Source organism: Vipera berus (genome assembly GCF_964194415.1).
Source record: "Vipera berus genome assembly, chromosome: 1".
NCBI lineage: Eukaryota > Metazoa > Chordata > Lepidosauria > Squamata > Viperidae > Vipera > Vipera berus.
The window spans coordinates 162,800,068-162,826,889 of NC_138202.1; the positions used below are offsets into that span (position 1 = coordinate 162,800,068).

The 26,822-nt window shown below is 38.0% G+C and overlaps 1 protein-coding gene across 1 annotated transcript in view; it reads right to left on the reverse strand.

Moving 5' to 3' along the window:
- Positions 1 to 26,030, reverse strand: part of PDE11A (phosphodiesterase 11A) — a gene marked incomplete at both ends in the record, with an annotated part of 193,273 nt that extends 167,243 nt beyond the window's left edge. Inside the window, one exon of the mRNA XM_081340237.1 lies at positions 25,215 to 26,030. Coding sequence (XP_081196363.1) covers positions 25,215 to 26,030 — 816 coding nt within the window. The remainder of the gene's footprint in view (positions 1 to 25,214) is intronic.
- Between the last annotated feature and the right edge of the window lie 792 nt (positions 26,031 to 26,822).

The window sequence follows — 26,822 nt, forward strand, 5'->3', positions numbered from 1 at the left end:
TAAAAACTGCCCCCAAATGAATGGGTTCTAGTCTGTTATACTGCATGGATAGGAAAAAGAGGTGAACCTTGATTTCATTAAGTAGTTTAGTTTAGTTTAGTTTTATTGTATTTGTATACTGCCCTTCTCCCGAAGGACTCAGGGCGGTGAACAGGGCATACATAAAAAATACAAGATACAAAAATTAAAAAAGAATTAAATAATAGCCTAGTTAAAACAGTCGGTAACAATATACAATATAAAAAACCCCATTAAAAATCCCCATTAAAACCCCAACATATCCCCATCAGGCCAGGCCGGCTTGTACAAATAGATGGGTCTTCAGACCGCGTCGGAAGGAGCGAAGGTCAGGTGCCGTCCGGAGCTCGACCGGCAGCTGATTCCATAAAGCCGGAGCGCCCACAGAGAAGGCCCTCCCCCTGGGGGCCACAAGCCGACATTCTCTGACTGGAGGCACCCTGAGGAGGCCCCCTCTGTGGGAACGCACAGGGCGGAGGGACGTTGACGCCGGCAGCAGGTGGTCCCCGAGGTACTCTGGACCCATGCCATGTAGGGCCTTAAAAAACATTACCAAAACCTTGAATCTCACCCGGAAGACAACCGGCAACCAATGCAGCTCGCGGAGCAAAGGTGTAACATGGGAGTACTGGGAAACTCCCAAGACAACTCTCGCGGCTGCATTCTGTACCAGCTGAAGCCTCCGAGTGGTCTTCAAGGGAAGCCCCATGTAGAGAGCATTGCAGTAGTCCAGACGAGAGGTCACGAGCGCATGAGTGACCGTACACAGGGCATCCCGGTCTAGATAGGGCCGCAACTGGCACACCAGGCGAACCTGGGCGAAAGCCCCCCTAGTCACAGCTACTATATGATCTTGCATTTGATAGACAACAGTCAATAGAATTCTTTCATAAAGACATTGCAATAAATCTTTTGTGTCCTTGGAAATCTCAACAGTTTTTTTACTAGCTGATCAATGGAAGCCTGACACTGGTCCTAATAACTGTATTTACCTTATTATCTATACATTCCTTTATTCATGCCAATATTAGAACATAATACTGTCCACTGAAATGTTCTGAATATAGGTAGTCCTTGCTTAGCAATTGCCTTATACAAATGACCATTCACAGTTATAACAATGATAAAAAGTCACTTTTGTTAATCACTCTTTGCATCTTTGCAGGTCTGTAAAGCAAAGGAAAGTTGAAGGAAGATCATAAACACAGTTTCACTTAGTGACTATTGCACTTAACAAACAAATTGCCCGTCTCAGTTATGATCAGTAAACAAGGACTACCTAATATGCTTAAAACCAGTGAAAGATCTTTTACCAGCAGGCCTTTCAGCACGTCTACCAATCACTCTTTTGTAATTGAAGAAATCTTCTTAATAGTTCCTGTAAGAAAGAGTGCTTCTAGACAAGGCTTTTATGTGCAGACCCACTGACTCATTAATGGAATTTAATGCAATGCTCCAAATGATGTTTTCCATTTTTAATCCTCCTGTGTTTTTCCACTACTTATTTCATCCTTTTTCCTTGTGATTGAAATCCATTAAGGAGAGCACATTGCAATAGCTGCATAATATCTTTTGTTTAGTAGTGTTAGCAACTCTCCATTTGGTAACAATTTTTCTCCATTTGGAAAGAACTTATTTTGTTTATTCTGCTGAAAGGAGGCAAAATAATCAAACGGCAGCTGAGAAGGAATTTCCCAGCATCCAGGAGCATGATTTAGCATGCCATAAAAATTATATGAAATATCCAAACCTATATGGTATACTATGAGCAGATATTCCTTATCTAGTATAGTATTGTTCTTTTAAACTAAAAGGACCATTTCCTTCAAATGACATGGCTCAGATGCTTGGACTAAATTTCCTTTTCTGAGAACAACCTTTGTAAAACATAGACCACGGGTGTCAAACTCGCCACGTCACATGACGTGTGGTGATGTAACGTAACTCTTTTTGCATTGCCGGCAATGGGATGGGCACGGCTTCAGTATGATGAAACTAGCCCACGGGCCGGCAGTTTGACCCCCTGACATAGACCAAGAAAAACATGTCTGTTCCTATCAAGGGGAAGTACTGAACTATTTATTCATATTTTGACACAGATACTTTGATGCTGCCAAGGCCTGATTTAAGCTTTAGTGCAATTTGAGGAACCAGAGTTTCCGCTTATCTAACCTGAGGCTGAGAGTATCAGATATATCCAGGGCTTTTTTTGTCATAGAACACTCAGAACGGAGTTCCGGCACCTTTTTGGGATGGAACCTTGTAGGGTAGGCAAGGCGGGTTGTATGACATGTGTGAGTTCTGGCACCTTTTTCTTTTACAAAAAAAGCACTGGATATATCAGAGTGGACTTAGGATAGCCAACAGTCTTTATTTATTTATTTATTTTGTTTCATTTCAGTGGGGGATAAGGATTCCATAATCACATATAAAGAATGTGAATCATCCAAATTAATATCCAAATTTGACAACGCCTGCAATAATTTCTGCCTGGAATGCAGTTGTATTCAGTGTAGCCTTATCATAGGAGTAGCCTTAATGATTAGGAGCAAATTTACCGGTAACTCTAAAACAGCATACTTGTTAGCCATTTCAAGGGAGTCCAATGTACTACATTTTCATGTACTTGTCAATTTTGGGTTGCCTTGGAAACATTTACAGTTTCAAAGACATATTATCACTTGGGCTATTTCTTAATCTCTTTTTCTTTTTCACATTTGCAATAGAATTCAACTACTATATTATCAAAATTCTACTAAGTCACGAATCAGTATGGAGCTCAGCAGAGGAAATATTGCCAACATTTCATTTAAGTTGGATGAAAACACCTACAGAACATTTGGCATGCTTTCAATCCATGCTTCTCACATGGCATTGACCAACCCAAGGCAAGGCATCCTTAACCCATACCCGCATGTTGATCTTATGAGCTTAGCTCCGCATTGATAATACTGTAAATCCAGTGCCAAAAATTTGCTCAAGCAGACGCTGAGGTTCTTTTAAAGGATGAGTAATTTTAGGTGTAGAAACCACAGCATTGGTTTCGATGTCTAAACATTTTCTTAAAGTAAAGACTCTATATTAGAGAAATAATTGAGGAAAATCTGTTTAGTCGTAGCTTGGCAGTTTGCACTGCATGTTCTTTGCCCAAATGTGTCTTTATCTATTTGAGGAAGTTTACTGCTTATTTATTTCGCAGGTTGAAGTCTTGAAGCCTCGCCATGAGAAAGCATGAAAATAAAACAACTTTAAAATAATATGTACTATGTTTTTAGTATCAGCTATGAAGTCTTAAATCTGTAGTATTGCTGCAAAACAGAAAGGATGCGTTCTGTTTTAGTTTTAAGAAAATAAATGTTTATGTTTATTAAATAAATTAGGCACTGAAATGTGTTTTATGGAACTGATCTTTTGTAGCTAGCTAGCTAGCTAGATGCATTATGTTCAATTAATTACGTATCTTTTGATATTGTTGATAACTCATTCCATACAAGTTTTACAGGCCCATTAATAATGACAATAATGAATCATGCTGATTATACACGTTGATAACTTTTTAGAAAATAATTATCAACAAAATGCATACTTTTGTAGAGAGAAAAATAGTTTCCATTAAGTCATAAGTACAATATTTTAAAATACGATAAAACTATTCTAATGACAATTATACAGCCCTTATTTACTTTCCATGTTTCCAAAGAGATTTTACTACTTAGGCCTGTAGCATTGTGTCCCCTAATTTGCAAAGGATGGCAGCACTTTAATTAATTTATCTTAATTGTATTAAATACACCATGTAATATAGAAGAGAAACAATGTAACTTATTCATATTTTGATTAATAGTATAGTTATAAAATCAGGATTGGCTTAACATATTAAAAACAACATAAAAGAAAATAATTTATCATAAAACAAATTAAGCTAAGCATGAGGCATGTGAAGGATTTAAATAAAAGCTCCATGAAACACAAAGAAAATCCTTTCAATTGAATGAGGGTTTGTTAATTTTTATTTAATTTGTATACTTATTTCTTTCTAAATAATGTATATTGCACTTATCTTTATCCTTAAACAATCCTGGGAGATATTTAATCTGATAAATGGTAAATGGATTTGTTTAATCTGGAGTCACTGAAGAAACCACAATTGAATGGGGTTTTGGAGGACAAGAGGCAATGTTAGAAAGCAACCATTCTGGTTAATAAATGTTTTCTAACTGGCCATATCTACATTACCTTTTGTAAAAGTGGCCATATGTATTTTCAGAATCTCAAATTTAACATTATACTAAAAGATTAGGAGTACATATATGCATACTATTCTTATGACCGGTATTCTCTTTTGGGGTAAGAAATACTATAAAAAGCACAAAAGGGAAATACTGTAATAACAAAGAAATTAGAATGATATGAAAAAGAATAAGAAATATAGCTAAATACCACTTACTATACCTCTTTATTCCTTTCTGAAGCAAATCAATCTTGCTACCATGTCTCTACCAATTCACATATTCCCTTCTGTAAATTAACTTTCCACTTCCCTTGTCAACTCTTTTCAACCATAATTTTCTAAGCCTTCTCATTTCTCTCAACCATTATTACCTCTTTGTTTATGTAGCTCTCGGCTTATGTCCATTCGGTGACTGATCAAAGTTACGATGGAGTTAAAAAAATGGACATATGATTGGTCCTTGAATTTTCAGCAACCACACAATCGCGACATGTGTGTTGAGGTGCCCAGTACGTAATTACAACTTTGCAGAAAATTACAGTCAAATAATCACCATTTGCAATCTTCCCTGCTGGCTTCCCAAAAGCAAACTCAATAGGGAAGGCTCCAGCAAATCATTCCTGCTTTTTCTCCAGGCCACAATACACCCCTGTCCACATGCCTATTCCACCAGCCTCCCGTGACTCATGGGCAGCTTATGTCAGTCATCCCCTGGTCTCCCACAAGGCCTGTGCTGGCCATCCCAGGTCCACCACTCCTCTTCCTCACCTCCAGAACCCCCTATAGCACACTCCTTACCTGAGACTCCCATCTCTTCCAGCTTAACGACCCATACATCTTGGGGCTATGATGTCAACTAAAAACTGCCCAAGATTGTTGTCACTAAGTGATGCTATAATGTGACATTGTGCTTTGCAACTGTATTACTTAGTGATAGCAAGCCTGATCCCTGTGCGTTCTTCCCTATGGCCAAACTACCTCAATGTATTTCCTTCATATCAGTAACTTATTTTTGAATTCAGTGTACGTTCATTTCCCATTCATTCTTGAACTTATCTCTTGTTATATTGTGCAAATTCTTAAGTACCCCTTTCCGACTGCATTCAATTTTTTTTTATCATGACATACTCAACTTTATATAATAAAATGTGCAGGAGCACATTCTTATATACAACGTATTATTTTCTTTCAAGAAATATTCAAACTTCATAAAAGACCACATGTTATTTATTATCTATCTATCAACATTTACACAGCTTAAAATTCTTATTGGTCTACCAAGATTCATCTATTTGGTTTAGTTTTTTGCTGTTTACCGTATATATAATTTGCAATCATTCACTCCATTTTCCTTGTCAAGCATAATTATCTCAGTCTTCAATACATTAATTTCCAGATCCATATTCTTGTTGCATCATACAGTTTAATATCTACTATAAATCATTTTGTTTTCAGTCAATAACAGCATTATCTGCACACACATTCATGTCTCTGTCCAATATATCTCTAACACCAGAAGGATGAATGAATGTATGGACGTATGGATGATGGACAGGCAGACAATTATGGTCAATGCCCAGACCATTAAACAAAACAAACCATCTCAGCCTTAAAGAGTTGTAAATAAAACTGATCCAAATGACTAAGAAATTTGTTTAAAGGTGTACTTAACAATGGCTATCATCATAAAGCAAGCAATATACAGTAGTAAGATCTGTCTAGTTGCTTCAATGGTTCCTGCTCTATCTAGGCATAGTCTAGATTCAAATGGAATGTCCTAATATCTCTCTAAAATTACAGATTGGAGCACATAAGCATTATTTTTGTATTCATCCATAAATACACAAATACATTAAACAACCAAGGAAACATTACATATCCTAATCTTATTCCCAGCTCAATGTTGGACATTCATTAAACAATGCATTTACTTTTACATATATTTTATTTCCGCTATATATTACCCTCATCACATTCAGTAACTAAACTTCAATTCTGTATTCGGGCAAAATATCCTGCAACTGGAGCCCAGCATATACTTTCTCTAAATTAACAAAAGTGCAGTAAATTTTCTCACATTCATATATTTCCTCATAATCTGCTGAGAAGTGAACCTTTGTCCAATACCTATCCTACCTAACATAAAGTCATATTGCACTTCCCAAATTTTGCTTTCTACTATATTTTATATGCTTTCAATCAGAATTCTGAGAAATCTTCCCAGGCACACATAACAAACTAATCTTTGCTTTCACTCTTGTAACTTTTCCTTTGTACAAGTCAAGAGAACAGTAAAAATATTCTTCTAAACGCTAGGCGGAAATGCAATCTCCACATACCAGCAGTCCTCATTTAATGAGCATAATTGAGACAGGCAAATCTCATTAAGTGAAGAGGGTCAACAGAGTGAAAAGTTCCTCAACTGCAACTGTGTTTATATGTTTACAGCCATTTGTCTGAAATGGTATAGGGTTTCCTACCTGAGCAGGGGGTTGGACTAGATGACCTCCAAGGTCCCTTCCAACTTTATTGTTGTTGTTACTACTACTACTACTACTTTCAGGTTTCCATTCCTTTACAGTATCTGGGGGAATATGATCCCAAACAGTGGAGAATGTTTCCAGAACACAGCTCCTGAGGAAGCAGAGAAAAGGGAAAATCTCTACTTATAGCCCTTTTTTCCTCCACTCCCTCAATCTTTGGAACACTCATCCCAGTGCTGGGATAATTAGCAAGCAGAGAATGATGTCTGTATTTACATTCACTGGAGAACAGAATGTTAAAAAGAGAGCATGTAGGCACACAACGGGGAATTCACATGCAAAGGAACGCACTGTTTGCCTGGTATGCTAGGAGCTGTGCTTAAGAGAAAAAAATGGAAGACTTTAATTTAAAACTGTTTTCACCATGATCTGTGTGTACTATGGCTTCCTGACCTGTATCTAGCATCACCACTGCCATAAAAATTACTAAACTATTTCTTCCAGTGTGTTACCTGACTTCAGTTTCATCCCAAATAATTTAATCATTTTATTTTTAATCCCAGTCTGCAGCAGACTCCTTGTTTAACCCTTTTCATCTTCTTCTAGAATATTTTTTTTAAATTCCATTGAAATCTTTTTGCATTTTCCCTGCTTCTTTTAATCTTAATCATTGTATTTCAGCTATTTTTTTTCAGCACATATAAATATTACACAATAGCTTTCTCTTATTCTAGTTTATTTCTAGAAATATAGCTTTTATAAATGTATTCTTAAGTATTTACCTTCTTGAAACCCAATTCATGGCAGAATACATTGCAAGTACTACAGTTACTTTTGTCTGGCAATTCCAGCATTATGTTGGATGATACTTCCAGATTTGGCAGCCAGCCTGGCCAAAGGAATTCAAGAATTTTTAGTTCAACACATTTGGAGAATATCTTATTATCGAACGCTGGGTTTATGTTTTCTATCCATTTCTATCTGAATAACATATGCTGAGAAACAACTCACAATATGAATTAAAGATATGTGAATGTTGGATTTCTATAAATATGTGCATATTACCACATTTAAATAGGAGCTTAAATCATCCACTGGATCTTTCAAAACTCCTCAGGGCTATACAGCAGGTAGAAAAAGTTCCTTACTCCTTATAACTTCTCTTACTCTACTATTCTGTAGTACTTCCAGGAACAAAATACTTCTACCTGTACTAATGAAGACATCAAAATTGAACAAAATGACCAGCCACATACAAATCCAAGATGATTTTTATTTATGTGTTAAATTTATTTGCCACCTATGGGGCTACTCTACTGCTGTGGTAGAGTGCTTGAGAAATGAAAAGAAGTGTCAACCTAACAGTAGTAAAGTAATGAAACAATAGAATAAACAATGAAAAAGAAAACAATGATACAGTGTTAGGAGAACAAAATATGAGTGGATGGGGAAGCAAGGAGCTAGGTGGGAATTAACTGGAAAGAGCAGCTCACCCTGCTGTGCAAGATACATTTCTAATCTAAACTATCTATTATTATTAGAGCCTTGGTGGAGCAGTGGGCTAATGCCTCCTTAAGTAACACCAGCTGCCTGCAATTAGTGCAGGTTCGAGTCCCACCAGGCTCAAGGTTGACTCAGCCTTCCATCCTTCCGAGGTAGGTAAAATGAGGACCCAGATTGTTGGGGGCAATAAGCTGACTTTGTAATAATGCCGCTTGGGGGTGTGTGTGAAAGCCCTAACAAGCAGGCATATACATAGAATGAAGGCTACTGCTAAGCTTGTAAGCCGCCCTGAGTCTTCGGAGAAGGGCGGGATATAAATGTAATAAAAATAAAAAAAATAAAAATAAAATGTATAACCAAGAAAGGGCAGAAAGCCACAACTTGTGAAACCATTGGGTGACATGTGAGGAAAAAAAGCTACGAAATTAGACAGGAGAGAGAAGTTCTGTCAAGACTTTCAAAAGAATAGGCTCCCAAAGAATTAATTATATTAATGAAACCTAATTAATATAAACTGCATTTAATATTATATTATTGTAAATTATTGGGTTTTATAATAGTCTAAGTTGTATGTCCAATGAGGTCTGTGAATGTATGAAAAATATCCTCCTCCAGATGGTTGGACTATGCTTCCTGTAATTGTTAGCCCCTGGCTATGAAGGCTAGAGGTTGATAGCAACTGAACTCCAAACCAAACAGAAGGCTTCAAGCTGTCTACATTTACTCATGTGATACTAGGGTGGACAGATCAGAGTGAGATGTACGTATGAAAAAAGTGCAACATCTCAGTTACTGTAGAACGTCAGCTGCTATTCTGGCTGTAACTCACAGCAAAACAGCAATGATGATAAAGGATTAAAAGCTGCACATCTGAAAGCATTTCAACATGTCACAGAAATAGGAAGCAGAACCTCAATAATATGTGAATCAGCAGTGAATGAGATTTTATCCTTCACACTAATGCATTTCAATATCTATAATGCAGAAAAGAATGCATCAAATTAATAATGCCTATTGTACATACTCTGGAAAGAAAATAAAATTTTGAAGAATGACAAATAGTATTTACAGTTAAAGTCGTCTTACAGAGGCAATAGAAGCGGAATAGGGATCAGCAATGATGGCCACAAAGCTCATGTCTGGTACAATTTTCTGCTGATGCAAGAAGAAAACCATAGAAGTGCAAACGCTGACAGCTGCTAACAGTTTTTAGCAGCATTTACAAATTTAGTCTGATTCTAACTTGTTTCCTCTTACGTCAAAGGGAATAACTGGTAGATAGATATAAACAGAATTATTACTCTTGACTCATTTTGGTTATCATTTCATTTCCTTACCTACCACACATGCATCCCTTCGCACCCTACTTGAGTTATGTAAGTATTTACAACTAATATCATTGGACTGAGTAATGCATTTGAAAGGAAAGGGTTTTCTGAAAGTAATAAAAGGTGATGTAGAAACTGAGGGGTTCTTGGTGCTCTCTGAGCTTGTTGTTTTCTTGCAGATATTTCATTACATAATGAAATACATTGTCAGTGCTAGTGATGTTACTAGCACTAGCACTAATGATGTGATCTAGTTTGGGTAATGGAACATCCTCAAGAAAGCAAACAAGCTCTGGAAGCACTAAGGACCTTCCTTTCAATTCTAAGCTACAAGTATTCTCCTTTATTAATAATGTATAAATTATATATCTTCAAAAAATTGTATTAAAAGTCTTAATTTATTAGAATGTATCCAACTTATGTTAAAAATCTGTGGCCTTATGTGGGCGAAAAAAAATGGAGCACTCATATATGTGAGAAATTTACCATGGAATCTGGAAAAAAACAAATGCAAAACAAAGAATTTCATTCTAAGGAAAAAAGATGGGAAAATAACAGTTGTTTCAATTTATGCTCTAAATTATCATAAACAAAATCTTACGGTTTGTTTTTTTTTTCCAATTTCTTCTTGAGTTTGCAGTGGAAGAGGTTTGATTCTAACAAACAGCAACAGAATCCCTTCTTTATATTTCAACAAATGTAGATCATCTACATTTCCCCCAAATCTCAGATGATATTTTGCTATTGTCCCTCAAATGCATAGATACAAATATCCCCTCAAAAAGAAATTTGCTTACGATTTTTTTGTTCATAAAATTTATCCAAGAATAGACTTGCTTTGGATTTCTTGCTCATTGCTTACTAACCTTATAAATGTAGAAAATGCACCTTTCATTTAGCAGATCATAATCCAATAATTGTCAGTTTACACAGAGGAACTCTTTGCCTGGAAAATGTGCAGACTTAATGGTTTATCATTACAGCAAGAAAATATTAAACTAAAATATCAACATATACCAAGAAGCTTCTTCCAAGCTAGTTTAACTCTGATGAATTCTAGCAAATCATTTATGAGAAGATTTTTATTTCCTTAGCATTAAATAAAAAGCTGTATTAAATCAGAAAGCTATATTAGTAAATGAACCAAAACAACTACTGTAGAAATAAGTTATAAGCAGAATCCACTTTTGGATGTAGCACGAAGGATCAAAGTAATTTTTTTACCAACTAGATTTAATGGATATAAATGGCAGCTATAAGATGAATTTTGCTAGAAAGAAATACCATGAAAAATGTAACAAACTAGATAGATTGTTGGCTTATCAAGTGGGGAAAAAAGACAAACATAATAACATTCTTAGAGATGATAACTGATGTTTCAACAATGGAGAAGATAAATCAATTTATTAAATATTAAATAAAATATTATTCTATTATTATACAAAGATACCAAATCCAGAAGAAACTGAAAAATATTTAAACACAAGACAGTTCACCAAACGTATAGATCAACACAGGAAGTTCTTAATAAACCAATTACCAAAGATAAGCAGAACAGATTGAAATTGAATAAATCTCCAGGACTTTATTGTTTTTATGCAGTTAATACAAGACTTTCCAGAGATAATATATCTGATATTATCATATATCAAAGAAATACATGAGGATATCAGATATATTTTGAATGTAATAATAATATAAATCAAACAAATCAGAAAACAGTTATGTCTTTTCTTGATGTGGAGAAAGATTCTGATAATTTATATTGCTTATTTAAAGTCTCTTATTTTTGAAAATTGTGAATTGTAATTAATTTTTCATATGGATTCAGAGTATTTATAAAGGACAAATAAAAAAATAATTGTAAATGGACTTCTGGTATAAAAATGTAGAATAACAGGAAGGATGTAAAATAATTCTGTGTCTTCTTTCATTCATTTTGTCGTTAGAACCATTGGCAAAGAAGATAAACAGGAAAATAAAATTTCAGGAATTAAACTATCAAATCAAATACATAAATTATTTTCAGATGATGTACTTGCAATTATCCATGCAAAACACTCTCTAAATGTGACATTGGAATACCTACAGCAATGTAGTTCATCATCAAGATGTCAGGTTAACAAGACTATCTACCATCAAATTGGTATTGACTCTTAACCACTGGATGCATGGATGAATAGATAGATAAATTAATAGAAGTACGACATGAAATTGTGACATGAAATTTATCTGAATATGAAAACAGTATTTACAGAAAGCAAATGGTTTGATGTTATTACAAAAAAGATGAGCTAACTTGGAATTTAGAAAAAATAAATCTTTTTCAAAAGATATGAGATTTGAAAAAAATATGGCAAAGATAGAAAAAGTTAAACATGATCTTTGTTAGGAAGAATTGCAATGGTAAAAATGAATATACTTGAATATAGGAATATATTTATTTCACTTATTTCAAATCATTCCAATAGATATTGATAAGGTTCTAAAGTGATGGCAAAGACATACAGTATAAACAATTTTACATAATCAAGTACAGTAAAAGACAAAGTGAATCTCAAGGTCCTACAAGATGCAAATAACAAGGTAGACTGGCAGTACTAAACTTCAAATTGCATTATTAAGGTAGTTGCTTAATGTACAGTAAGTCACAGATTAGGTTATATATTTATTTTATTTATTTATTATTGGGACTTATATGCCGCCCTATCTCCCGAAGGACTCAGGGTGGCTAACAACAGTAACATATAATAAATACATAAGTTAAGATAAAAATTAAAATTAAAGGCCTCTGTACAATAAATTAAAATTAAAATTAAAATAAATTAAAAGTTTAGAGTTAAAAATTAAAAACATAATTAAAATCCCTGTCAGTCCAGGTCAGCCAGGTGGGAAAGGAGTGTTTTGAGGCCGTGGCGAAAGGACCGGAGATCTTGGGCCATCCGAAGCTCATGGGGGAGCTGGTTCCACAGGGCTGGCGCTCCCACAGAGAAGGCCCTCCCCCTGGGGGTCGCCAGCCGACATTGTTTAGCCGACAGTACCCTGAGGAGACCTTCTCTGTGTGAGCATACTGGGCGATGGGAATTCGTTCCTGGCAGCAGATGATCTTTCAGACTTGATTTAAAATATAGTGAGAGAGAGAGAGAGAGAGAGAGAGAGAGAGAGAGAGAGAGAGAGAGAGAGAGAGAGAGAGAAACTTTTCCTATTGTTGATTTTGATATTAGCTTGTTTGAATGGTTGTCATCTTAAAAGTTTTATTTTCTCATCAAAAATTTCAAACATATGAATAAAGCAGGAGTGTCAAACTTGCAACGTCACATGCCGTGTCACGACGTATCGCACCTTTTTTGCCATTGCTGGCAATGGGGTGGGCGCAGTTTCACTATGATGCATCTGGCCCGTGGGCCGACAGTTTGACACCCCTGGAATAAAGAATACTAGGGTATAACATCTTACTAGTATATTTTCCCCCCCCTGCTCCTTTTAAGGTATCTTTCTAAAAGGTTACGGCATTTGAAGGTCCTGGCAATATATTTAGTTAATATTATGGAGATGTTTAAATGAATTCTTTGAAGAGCACGCATTAAGGTTTCTAAGGTTTTCTTTTCTTTTAAGTCAGTAAAACGCTGTATGTCTCCTGCATTTTGATTACATCGTGGCACAGTGTGTAAGAAATATTTTCTTTCTGAAGATGGTAAAGGATCTCTTTTTTTCCAAAAAAGAAAACTCAGTTGCTAATATGAAACAGCATTCATGTAAAAACCGAGCTGCAAACATTGCCTTTTATTTTATTTTTCAGGAAAATTTATTTCTTCAAATTATAATATGCCTCTAAAAATGCAGAAGTGCTACGTTTCCCAGTACTTGGCCTTTAAATGACTTACAACTACCGGTAGTACGCCATACTCATACTGCGTTAAAGGCAGGGAGGGGGTTTGCCATTTCACTAGTCAAAATGACAAAATCAATACACAAGCGAAGAGGATTGCCTTTTACGTCAGCATGCATTCAGGTTTTAGTCATGCTTGCAGAAAAATGGGGGAGGTGGAGAAATCAATCCATTGCAAGAGTTGTTATATACAGCATTAATCTGGAAATTAATACTCATATAGCATTTTCTTTTCCTAGTGCAAAAGGTATTGTGATTCCAACCAATAATCACCTAAGTATGTTTTGCTCTCCTGATAGTGGCAACAGGCTGCCTTATGGTATCTCTGAGATATGCAAGTCTGACTAGAGTGCATGTACAGGTGTGTTTCCCACTGGTAGTATGAAATGTACTGCTGCAACACTAAACAAGAGAATGAAAAAGACTCTTACTTTGCTTTAAACAAATAGTGGAACTTGTTTTAACACCCCCAAAGGGAAAGGGAAGTAACCCTAAATGATGAAACTAACATAACTGGGGGAGTTCCTATGGAAGAGACAAAGCTTTGGGGTTTGTTTCTATGTTAAGCACAAGGAATTTATTTTTGTTTTCTCCTTTCCCTCTTTCTTGAATTACAGTTGTCTGGATCATTTACTGTTATAAAACAGATTTTCAGATTTGATTGCATGAAACAAAGTCGGTGTGAAATATAAGCCCAAATATGACTTTTTTTCTGATTTAAAAGAGAAAATAAAAGGGATGGAAATTGCCCATACATTGTACAGTTACAGCAAAACAAAACCAAATAAACTGTAATGGTCATATTAACAGAACATACATTATTATTCTAACCACTGGTGGCAAAGTGGTTAGAATGTAGCATTGCAGGTAAACTCTGCCCACAGTCTGGAGTTTGATCCTAACTGGCTCAAGGTTGACTCAGCCTTACACCCTTCCAAGATTGGTAAAATGAGAAGCCAGATTGCTGGGGACAATATGCTGATATTTGTGAACTACTCAGAGAGTGCTGTAAAGCACTATGGAGCAGTATATATGTCTAAGTGCTATTGCTACTTACACACCATATCCTTAAATCGGCCTACTATCCAGAGGACCCCACTGCACTTTACAAGTCACCAAATAAAATATACAGTGAATTCTAGTCTCGACTTAGGCATGATGGGCCAGTCCTTCTCTCTCAGTCTAATTCACCTCGCAGGATTGTTGTGGGGAAAATAGGAAGAAGAAGGAGGAAGAGGAAGGAGTATTGTGCATGTTCGCCATCTTGAGTTATTTATAAACATGGTAAAGGTAGGATATAAATTAAATAAATTAAATTAAATTAACAAGAATCCCTAATAGAAAGGCACTTAAGTGATCAAAAGCATAATCTGGCTCTGAATGCTACATTTTGAACATTAGAAAAAAAGCAAATGTTCAGCTAGAGCCAAAAGGCTGGGGTTGAGTCAGGTATTAGCCTGTCCTTCAGGGAAATGTTATTCCAAAATCATGGTGCCACTAAATGGATTTCCCATATCTCCACTTAACATAATTATCCCAGTCAAGGAATGCTAAGAACTCCCCCTCCTGTGTATATCTTAAAATAACAGCAGATACATCCTAAAACTGCTTCTATATACTGACATCTGAAACTGTTAACGGTCCTCAGCATCATCAATGAAAAGTTGAAATTCAAGCCGATCTTGGAAGAATGTTATGGATTGTTGCATTCTGTTCAGTTACAATCTCCATACTACTTTCAGCTATACCTATGAGGGGAAAAATTTTAGCACTTGCAGCAGAATGAAGACATGATTGTGAGCCACAAAGTACAGATGCTGTTTTTAATGTTTCCTTAAATAACATTTTTTAAAGCAATGCTGAGGTTCTTATATCCTGTTTGAAGAAATTTTGCAGAGGAAAACTAAGATGGTCGAGAAGAAAATATGCAGCCACCATTAGTAAAACACAAACTTAGTTCAGGAAAACAGAAAAGTGCAATACAGAATCTTGACTTTCTTTGGAATAAGAGGAAAGGAAAGGAAAATGTCAAGCTTTTTCAAGGTTTATGTTGTTGTAGTCTGTTTCAATAAATTGGAGAGTTAATATGTCTTGTACTACATATTTGTTTCCTGACCTGGCTTATACTGACACACAGAATATTTATTTCATAGCCCTTTAGGATACCCATGTTGCTTGGGGAGAAAAAGAATGTTTTATCCACAATGGATAAATACTGTATTTACAGAATGTTTTTTTTCCTTTCCCTACTTTTTAAAAGCCATTTCCTATGAATTGCTGTTTTTTTTCAGTTTCTTGCTCTCTCCCTTGTATAAAATTAAAACATTCTGGTTTAAGTTCTACCTGACACAAATACAATTTAAAAAGCAGTAAATGTTGAAACCTAAGGTAATACTCTGTTGAACAAAGAATATCTTTTAAATAACCTTCCCAATCTGAAACTCTTTAGAAATGTTGGATCAGTCCCCATAATTTCAATGACCAGATTGGAGAAGACAAATCTAAAAAGTGTAAATCTGCTTCAGAATCACTGAATTTCAAAAGCTTTGTTAAGATTTTACAGGTACCCACACTTCCTGTGTCAAGATATAATTAGAAGAATGCAACTAGGAATAATGTGAGCTATTATGAAACATCCATGTTAGTAACAACCTTTGCAATAATGTTTTAAATAGAAAGGAGGAGCTACAACTCCATTAAGAGACGCCCTATTCCAACAATAGTAGTTCAGTTCAAACTTAGGTGTTTTTTTAAAAAAAAATGGAACAGCAGTTGTAATTCATCACCCCTTCTAAGAAAGTAAAATGGGTGAGCCATTTTGTTTTAACCCAACACTACAGGTTTAATTGCCAATCTTACTATAAAGCACATCTGCTAAGATAAAAACAGTGACACAATATTAATTTCATGGCTTCATATGGCAAAAATAACAATAGAAAATATAATCCAGCTTTACTGTTGGCTAAACAATATTGTCTCTCATAAGTACCAGCAACAAACAGCATCAAGGCCAAATTGAAACTACTTATGCTTACTGGCAATCAGAAGCAATAGAGGTGTGTACATCCACAGACATGTGACCCAGATTTAATAAAGTCATTCAAACTCCACTCTGAAATTTCATGAGTGGACAGGAGGAATGATATGTGGAAGAAGTGGACCAATGACACAAAAAACATTTCATTTTCTTTGCCCACTATTGTAAACCAGGTTTTCTAGCAAAAAGCAGGTGAGTAAAAGGTTTATTATTACTTTAAACAAAATTGCTCAAATTGTGTGGTGTGTAGTCCAATCCATTTTATAATTCTACAGACATGCATGTTAGACTACTACACTATGTATAAAATGTATTGGTAAATTAACAATTTAGGTTAGTGGTCCTTAAACTGGGATGTAATTCCCCCCAGGGGTATAATTTGGGCATACTGTGAGAGTAATGGGGCAATTTGTAATTGCTTTTTAGTGAGTCAAGAATCTCATTTCGGATTCCTGCCATGAAGATATGGCATGAAATAACAGTCTGGGTATTTTTGTGGGCATAATAACCTTATTTTAGACCAAGAAAATATTAATTGGGTCAAACAGTTTAAGAACCACTGACTTAGGCTGGGTATATGTAGTAAATCAAGCTCCTAAAGGAAAGAAACACCAAACATAAGATTCCAGGAGTTTTATGCTCCTTATTATGAGATCAGTATCAAATAGTTTCCAAAGAGTTTTCTCTTGATTAGTAATCACTTTAATGATCTGGGATCAATTGATATTTATATTGATTGACAAATGATCTGCTTTCTAGCAGTTAAAGGCATAAAATATGTACATAAAGAGATCCTTTTGCCATGAATATTTTTGTACACTTTATTTCACCTGTCTGAAACAATTTCATATGCCAGCAGAAATATAATCCAAATCTAACTGAATCAAGTGTAAAACCTGTGATGGTTTCAGTGCCAAACTCATCAGGATTTGAGGAAGAAAAACAGATGGTTTAAAAATGGGAAAATGTGTCCAAGTCTGTCAATTTTTCTGTGGAATACTAAATATTCAACATTAATATTATCTTATCAATAGAAGATAATATACTCTATTATTCTAAACTTATCATCCTAAAACATATTTACATTATGAGGCGTATTTAAAGTTTAAATTTAAATAACTATCCTGGGCAGAAGATAGAATTTGGGATTTTTTATTTTTGCCAATATGTCTTTAGGTATCAGCAATGCTGAAAAGTTTGTTCTTCCAAAATATCTGAGCTTTATTTTCAGTGTCATTATTCTTCTACACTTCATGGAAAATAAATGAAAATATTAAAACATTTTCCCCATATCTATCTGTTATTCTGATTATGTATTCATTTCATGGATAAGCAATTAGCTGTGTTCAGTACTAAAGGATATTTGAAAAAAATAACAATTGCTATTAATTTTTAATATGAGATTAACAATAATCTAAATGGCAATATCTCTTGCTCATTTGTGTTTGTTCAATACTAAAGAGTCCTTCTAAACTAAACCTCGTCATTTTTTGTACACAATATTTCCTCTTGTTTAGATAACTGTCAGTTCTACTAAATCTGTTAAGAGGCTAGAACAGGGGTCTCCAACCCCTGGTCCATAGACCAGTACCGGGCTGCGGCATGCCAGGAACCAGGCCACACAAACAAGCAAAGCCCCATCCACGACATGCAGGCAGCACACAAAACCATGCCCCCTGTGGTCCGCGGAAAAAGCTCTCTCCACGGAACTGGTCCCTGGTGCCCAAAAGGTTGGGGACCTCTGGGCTAGAATATAAAATTATGGCATACTAAAAATTGCCAGTTGACAAAAAATAAAGCCTTTTCTTTGATTATCTGAAAACACCATTCATATGTGAAATGCAGGGCGCATAGAAATATATTGGCTTTTCCAGGAGTACATTAGATCAAATGAAACTTACTACAATGAGCAAGGGCATCGAGCATAAAATTCTTAATAATTTATCAGAGTAGAACTGCGTTAGACCAAGGCGAAGGCAGGCTTTCACTGCTTCACTAGGGGTTCTGTGAGAGTTTATAAAAAAAAAAACACATTGCTTTTTAAACAATGCTTTTTAAACTTAATACACTGCAATGCTAGCTGTAGAGATATTTTTTTATGCAGAGATTTCTTGAGAACAGAACATTATATTTCAAGGTTTCCTCCAGGATAAACATTTGCAAAAGACTGAACCAAGGTGTATTCTGACATAATAGTTTCTGCTCTCTTGATTTTGAATCTTTGTGTGTTCATTCTTTCTTTTGTCCTTTCTGGCACGTCATAAAATATTAGGCTAATATACCATGTGCTTCACAGAGCCTTGAGCCTCATATTATCTATCACTCTGATGGCAAATCCTGTCAAGAATATATGAAAAACTGAGTAAGAAGAAATGTAATGCAGTGGAAAAAATCAAAATGACCCTCAGAAACATTGTGCATAACATTATACATGTGATAGATAGGATAAATTTAGGTTCCAGGGAGGGTTAAATACAATGCTGGCTTCTATTTTTAAAAAAAGAAGTTCAAAGAAGACAAAGAAAAAAACAAGATAGCCTCCTGGAGAAGGCAAAATATATTTGCCAATGCAATTCATGCAGGAGTGGTGCTACACAGATATACCGAGGCACACTCAAAACTACTCATGCTGCTGTATCCTGGACTAGCCATAGCTTCCGAGTTGTCCTCAAATGCAGCTTCATGTAGAGCATGTTACATTAATTCAAACAAGAGTACACCGAAGTACAGATGACCATGAGCAATGCCTCCAGGGACAGTTACAATTAGCACACAAGAAGGATATGTGCAACAGCCCTCCTAACCACGACTGTCACCTACCCCTCAAGCTGGAACTATGATTCCATGAGGAGCCTCAGATTGCATAACGTTTCTGATTAGGGAGAATGCCCTCATCTAGAAGATGAAAAACCTGTAGAACTGCTACTCAGTTTCATCAGGATTATGATTAAACCTATTCCTCTTTATACAGATCCTCATAGTCTACAGATACTGAGACGAAACACTTGAAAGTATCTGTAATGTAGTGGGTCCAACGCAAGGAAGAGACGCCAGCCGGAGTACGTGTTCAGCTCTTTATTGTGGGGGGGGAGGTTCGTACTGGAGAATAAGGGCTACCTGGCCTCCTTATATACCTGGCCAGGAAGGCGGCTAGCCAATGGGGTTGGCCCTAGGTTTCCCGCCAAAACCATCCAGGCTGTTGCTATGCAGATGCGTGCACTTGGATACATAACAGTATCACTTGGATGACCAAGGGCTGAGATGTATCCAGTGGTGGGATTCAGCCAGTTCACACCAGTTTGGCAGAACTAGTAGCTAATTTTTTGTTGCCCAGGCCCAGAATGGACTTCCGGAAGCGGCATCCACACAGAGAACAAGTTGTTCACATATTTGAATCCCACCACTGGATGTATCATATTGATGACACCTAAACCCAAGTCCCTGGCTGAACTTTCCTAGCAGTTCCATGTAGATGTGAAGTAGGAGAGGAAAGTGTCAAATTTTATAAAATTCCTTCAGAGTAACAACATAGGGTTAGATTCATAACAATATTCAAACAAACTCAATAAAAAAACTGGTTTCTTTCACTGACCACTCTGAGATTCTGAGACTTCTTCAAATCTGTGATTCTTTTAATATTTCATTTATCCCTTAAGTGTACTGAGAATAAGTGTGAGCTGGCTAGAAACTACCTATAAGGTAAATGGTTAATTCTTATTCTTGTAGGTGCTAAAGATGCCTTCAGACAAAGAATTCATAATATCTCAGAGCATCACTACACAACTATTCTGTCATTTAACTTAATTTCTTTTCTGGGGGGGGAAAAACCTATCATTTTTGACTGGAAATCTGTGGGTGGCAATGGCAGCAAAGAGGTACAAAAAACAAACTCTTTGCTGGTAGCTCTACAGAACTAATAGTAGGAAAAATGGGAGTTAAAATTAAATTTGTGGAATGTAACGGTTTGAAAGGGTCCATTAAAACCAACTGTCTATCAAAGTGCAGAAATTTAAAAGAAGGCATCTATGAGACAAAATTGACTAGTTCCATCTGACTACATTCAATAAAATGGAACCTACTACCTCTCCAAGGTAATTATTTTATTTCCTGCTCTTTCCTTATTAACTGCTCCAAATATTTGAATATTATCTCCTCCAACATTAAAAAAATCTCCTTCCCTGTAACTTAAATCTATTGTTTTATTTCCTATATTCTGAAGCAATAGATAATAGTTTTTATTTTCTATGATGTCATGTCCATAAGTGACTACAGAAGATAAGGGGCAAGTGACAAAATACGTATCACAATGGAAACTCTGCATGTTGAGGATTGATAGTTACCCTACAATACATAAGGGTGAAACTTGTAGGACGATTTCACAAGACGTTTTACCCGTCTGACTTAACAGTGTTTAGGAACAGATGCCTATGATAATTTCTTTTTCCACTTTTTTCTTCTCAAAACAAAATATTCCTAAATTGCTGAATTTCTCTTGTAAAAACTGAAACTTGGTTTCTATTTACTGATCATATTACTATTACTATTTACTATTTACTATTATCACTGGACTAGGCATACCAATCCTATACATTAGCATTAGACTTCTGTCATCTCAGTAAAGTATTTTGGTATTTGCCTATTAAGTTTAGTTATTTTCTGTCTTTTAGCTGTTGTACTCAATTGTGTCAGTACCTATAAGTGCCCCATGGTAGAAATTTACTTACTAACATTACTAATAACTCAGTCCTCCATACGCGCTGGGCAACAACAATGCACTGAAAGGACACTAAGTTGGGTTAGATTTTTGCAAACCAGGCACTATCTGGTTACCTGCAAAGAAGTAGTACACTAATCACAATAGAGATGTAGTGTGACATATAAGAAGTGAGTACACTGATGTTTGGATGGAAACAATGTCCACAATAAAGATCCAAATTTGGTCTTTCTTTTGCTATTGTAATCAACGTGTTATTATTGGAACCCAGCTATGTTTAGTGGAACAGAAAATTTTTGAGCAAAATTCCTTTCCCTGATGTAGAGTAATTCCATACTCTTTATGATTGGAAAGCTCATATTTGCTTGACCTAGCAGTATTTGTCCTCTTTAGTCAAACCAAACACTTTTTAATAAACATAATGCTACTTGTTGCAAACAATCGGCACAGAAGTAAATCCACAGGTTTACTTTTAGCAAGGAGAAAAAAGCTGTAAAATTGATCAAGCACTCAACTTTCAGGAGAAGAAAGCAGCTTTGATAAATTATCATATACAGCAGTTTCCTTCCACAGTGAATCTCTGACTAAGATCTAAGACCACAGCTCTTTGTGTAGAAGCAGGTGAATAATTAGAGACAAATGAGTCTTGATATAGTTCCAAAACAAGAGTAACACAGAGAGTGTGCTATAGGGTTGGGTTAAATCAATGACCTTATTCTATTAGATGAAAAGCCAAGACCTAACCATTGACCTTATAAAAAATGAACAGACGGCAGAACAGATTTAATAAATATTGTAACTTGCCCCAGATCTTAATCACAAGTATTTTGTAATCCATCTGTTCCCTTCTGTCTCTTAAAGCAGGAGCGCCTACATTCACAGTGAGACTATCAGTCAGTAAATCAATGTGTTTTAAGTTTCATATTGCTTCCCACAATTTTATCTGTTAAAATTGTACTCAGAATAGGAACAGCTAGCTTTATACAAGTAATTTCACAGACTAGTCAGCCTTCTAACCAGTGCTTTTTTGTAAAAGAAAAAGGTGCCGGAACTCACACGTCATACAACCCGCCTTGCCTACCCTACAAGGTTCCATTCAAAAAAGGTGCCGCAACTCCGTTCTGAGCGTTCTATGAGGAAAAAAGCCCTGCTTCTAACTAATAAGTCTAAATTTACAAGTACAACCAAGAAAACAAATACACCATTGAACAAATGAACCCAGAGTTCTTACTCGAGGACTAAATGACTAAGCTCAAATCATTCTACTTTGGACACATTGTGCCAAGATCTAGCTCTCTGGTGAACACTCTAATACTGGGGGAGATAGAAGGAAAGAGAAGAAGGTTAACCAGCATCAAGGTGGATGGACTCAGTTACAATGGTGATGAGTACACCATTGGAAGACCTGAAAGAACAGGTCAAGAATAGATCATCATGGAGAAAATGTAGCTGTATGATTGCTAAGTTAGAAACGACTTAACGGCACATAATCAATTAAATTTACACTATCTGCATTTATGAAAACAAACTATATTTGGGAGTGAAAATGACTTAATATATATTACTAAACAATAAGAAGCCAAAATTAAAACAATGTGTTCTGGATGGTGATTTACAGAAAAATCAAGATCTAGCCCCTCCAGTCCCATTACTATAAGGGTAATCTACATAAAAGCCACTTATTCTAGCCAACTATCTTGTCTGTTCTACATAAAAAAGTGTTTTCATTGATCAGATTTAATTTATTGCCAATTATAATTCTAGAGGTATGGTATAATAATTTCCCTTTACAAGACTGTCTTTTTTCCTGCTAAGGAGGATCAACTGAGCGGGCTTCTCATATTTACTAGCACTGCCCTATATACTAATCTAGGCACTTCCACCTAATAATGTCTTTAGTAATCGGTCCCTATGTCAACCACATAAAGGAAACCTGTTTTTCTTTCTACAAGTGGATTTGTCTGTACAAATATCCAGGAGGATTATTAAATTCTGGCAATGACTAATTTGACAAGAATTCACAGGGTCAATGAAAACATCTACATAATGTACAAAGCATTTTAAAAAAGCAAATACCATGTTAAGAAGCATTAAACCAAGGATTAAAACGTGCAATGTTTTGGATTCAATTTCAAAAGGGGTGTGTGAATTTATCTGCACCTCTTTAAAGCAGTCAAATCTTTTCCCCGGGATCTGTTAGCTGCAGAGAGCAGCATGTGATCCTGGGAATAGAGATGGCTGCTTTAAAAAGTTACTCTCAAGGACACAGATATCTGCTCCTGATGCTGTTGATCATGTTGATGTTGAGAACACTACCTTTGCATTGTGACATCAAGACATGAACTCCAACCTTTCATATTTGCATCATGATGCTGCATGTAACAGTAGAGCTTAAGCTGCAATTGATATTTTGTCCCTTGTTTCTTCTAGATGCCTATAGACAAGAGTTCTATGTTTACACTCCTCTATTTTCCAACGCATCTTTTCCAAATTATTTTGGAATGATACCTAGCAATATTAAAAATAAAACGGTCAAAACCAAAATGCTTTTATATAAATCCATGATGTGCCCTTTACATGCCATATACCGGCCAAACTATCCCATCCCTACAGCTAGGGCAAACTGAGCCTTTTATTTTTACATAATGATTATTACATGCATGTTGTCCTTTTGGCAACATTGTGGTTTGCTTTGGATACACTGATAGGCACCTTCATGGGTCCAAGATTACTATACCTAGAGATCCAACATTTACTTCTTTGAGGGATGATAAGACTGTAATGATTATTAATCAAGAAACCTATTAAGTTTAGCAAACAAAGCAAGAATAAACTTCTCTAATTGTTTAAGAATAAAATGGACTACTTGTGTTTTGCTTCCACCTCTGATTGGCCACTGAGGAAAAAATAAGCATGACTTATCTGAGACTTTAGTTTAATCTACAGCAGACATGTCAAACACAAGGCGGGGGGGGGGGGGCAGATCCGGTCCACAGAGTGGTTTCATGTGGCCCGCGAAGCCGTCCTGGCAAGTGAGGGAACGGCCCCCACTGCCTTGGCCCTGGCCCAGAGACCCTCCTTCTGCCAGAGACCCTCAGATCTGTCCCACTCCTGCCCAGGCCCCCATAGGCACCCTTGATGCGAACGATGTACAGCTGGCCATGCCCACCCAGTAGGCCATACCCACCCGGCCCCTTGAGGGCAACCGCAATGCTGATGCGGCCCTCAATGAAATTGAGTTTGACACCCCTGATCTACAGGATTCTTTGGCCATAAATCATTACACAACTGCTGCCATCTGAATCTCATTCATCTGAATCCTTTAATCGCAGACACACACACTTGCACAAAGGGACCACTCACTCTGTTTTGGTTACTCTTGATGGCAAACACAACAAAACCCCTGGATATTTTTCTCTCTCTCTCTCACACACACACACACACATACATAGAGGGACAAGGACCCTCTTTTGGCTAGTCTGATGGCAAACACCCTTCTCTGACAGCAAGTTGTATTGATACACGAACGCATACTTAAAACATAAATATGAAATTTCTCTCTCCCCCACCTAACTCGCCATAAAATATGGAGAACAGAAATAACCGGCACCAGGGGAGACCTCCTCGATTTCTGCAAGACATAACGCTTTCACCTAAACCAGGGGTCTTCAAACTTGGCCCTTTTATGACTTGTGGACTTCAACTCCCAGAATTCCTCAGCCAGCCATGCTGGCTGAGGAATTCTGGGAGTTGAAGTCCACAAGTCATAAGAGGGCCAAGTTTGAAGACCCCTGACCTAAACAGATTTCTTCCCACGGTGCCGTTCTGGATAGGTACCGAATGAATTCGAGCAGGATTTTGTTTCGGTGTTGCCGGTCGGTCGGTCGGTTTTGTTTTATTTTTAACCGTCTCACTGGAGACCTTTAAGTTTTATCAAGTTATTCTGCTAGCGTTAAGACCGCGTGCGGCGAATCGCGCCAAAAAAAGGTCTGCTCGAACGGCAAGCCGTACCTGGTAAGCGTCGGGCACGTTGACGGTCCGGCCGTGCTCGGCCACATAACCGACGACGCCTTTACCCCAGAGCTGCTGCATCTCGGCGGAGTTCTCCGTGCTGTAGCAAGGCAGCACCGGGGCGCCGCCGTGCACGTCGAAGACCCTGGAGACCAAGCTCTTCTTTCCCCCGGCGCCTTCCACCAGGAAAAGAGAACCCCTCTCGGCGTCCACCATAAGGCAGACGAAGACGAGGATCTTGTAGCTGAGGGCGCTGAGGTCCAAGTCGTTGGAAATGTCCTTGACGAGCTCCAGAAAGAACTGCCGCTCGTTGTGCTGCTTCAAGTAGCGCTTGTAGTCCAGGGCGGTGGGAGGGTACTGGGGCAGGTTGACCCGGGACTCGAGCAGAGCGCTGAGCAGGTGCGCCGTGGTGGGCGGCAGGGAGCTGGCCTTCCTCAGCAGCGCCCTTCTCCTGGCGCTGCTCAGCGGCTCCTGAGCCCGGGCGTGGAGGTGCTCGTCGTAAGTCAGGTTGACGTGGATGGCCTTGGAGCGCGCGAAACTTTTCCTCAGCTCTTTCTGGGACGCTCGGTGCGGCAGCCCGCCGCCGCCGCCGCCCGTCGGCTCCAGGCCAGGGGGGGCTGCGGACGAGGGGCTGCTCCGCGGCGAGAGGCCGTTGGGATGTCCGCTGAGCTGCTTTTCCGCCCCACCGTCGCCAAAGTCAGGCGCTCCTTTGCTAAGGAGGGCGGTTCTCCTCTGAAGCCACTTCTCCACCAGCTCCGGGTGTCTGTCTAGGAAGCCTTCCACTGCAGCAAAGTCTAAGCCGGCGGGGTTTGCCATGATCCGGTAGTCTCACCTTTCCACCCCCTCCCCTCCCCTCCCCAAAAGGAACTTTTTGGCGCTACTTATGCCTCATGCCGCAATCTTCCCTTTCTCGTAGAGGCGGTGAGAACTCTTAAGCCACTAATGCCCACGTCCCGAGAAGGTACCAAAGCTGGCTGCAAGGCGTTAATTAACCCCTTCGGGCGGTGCATCCGAAGCCCTTCCAGGGCGCTCCGCCGACTGGAGAAACTCAGCGTTGAGCTGCGCCTCTTGCTGGCCGGCGCTCGGCTCTTTCGCTCCGTTCCCTCTTTATTTTGCTAGCGATCGGCCTCTTCCACTGCCCTCTGCAAGCTCGTCTCCCTCCTTTCTCGATTTGACTTCGGCGTGTCAACATTCGGCGCGAGCGCGCGCGCAAACACACAGACACACACACAGAGAGACACACACACGCACCCTTTGCTTCCCGTTTTCCGGGTGTTTCTTGCGGACTTCTGCCCGTCCCTCCGCTCCCCAAATACCCAAGCGGAGTTGCCGCGGATTCTCCGGGGACGGGCGTCGAGCCCCGCTGACTAGCTAACTGCTCCTGCCGGCGACGGCGGCTGCGTTACCCGGCGAGAGCTGAGCACTGAACAAAATGAGGGCGGCGAGGGGAGGGGAGGTGAAGAGCTACAAAGCTGCGGCGGCGGCGGCGGCGGCACGCGCCTTCTCTTCTGCCTTGAGGCGATGTGTGCTGGAATTCGTGCAGCAGAATGAATGAAGGCGTCCAAAGGGGAGGGGCGGGCGGGCATCGACCGTTGTTCTCCCGCCCTC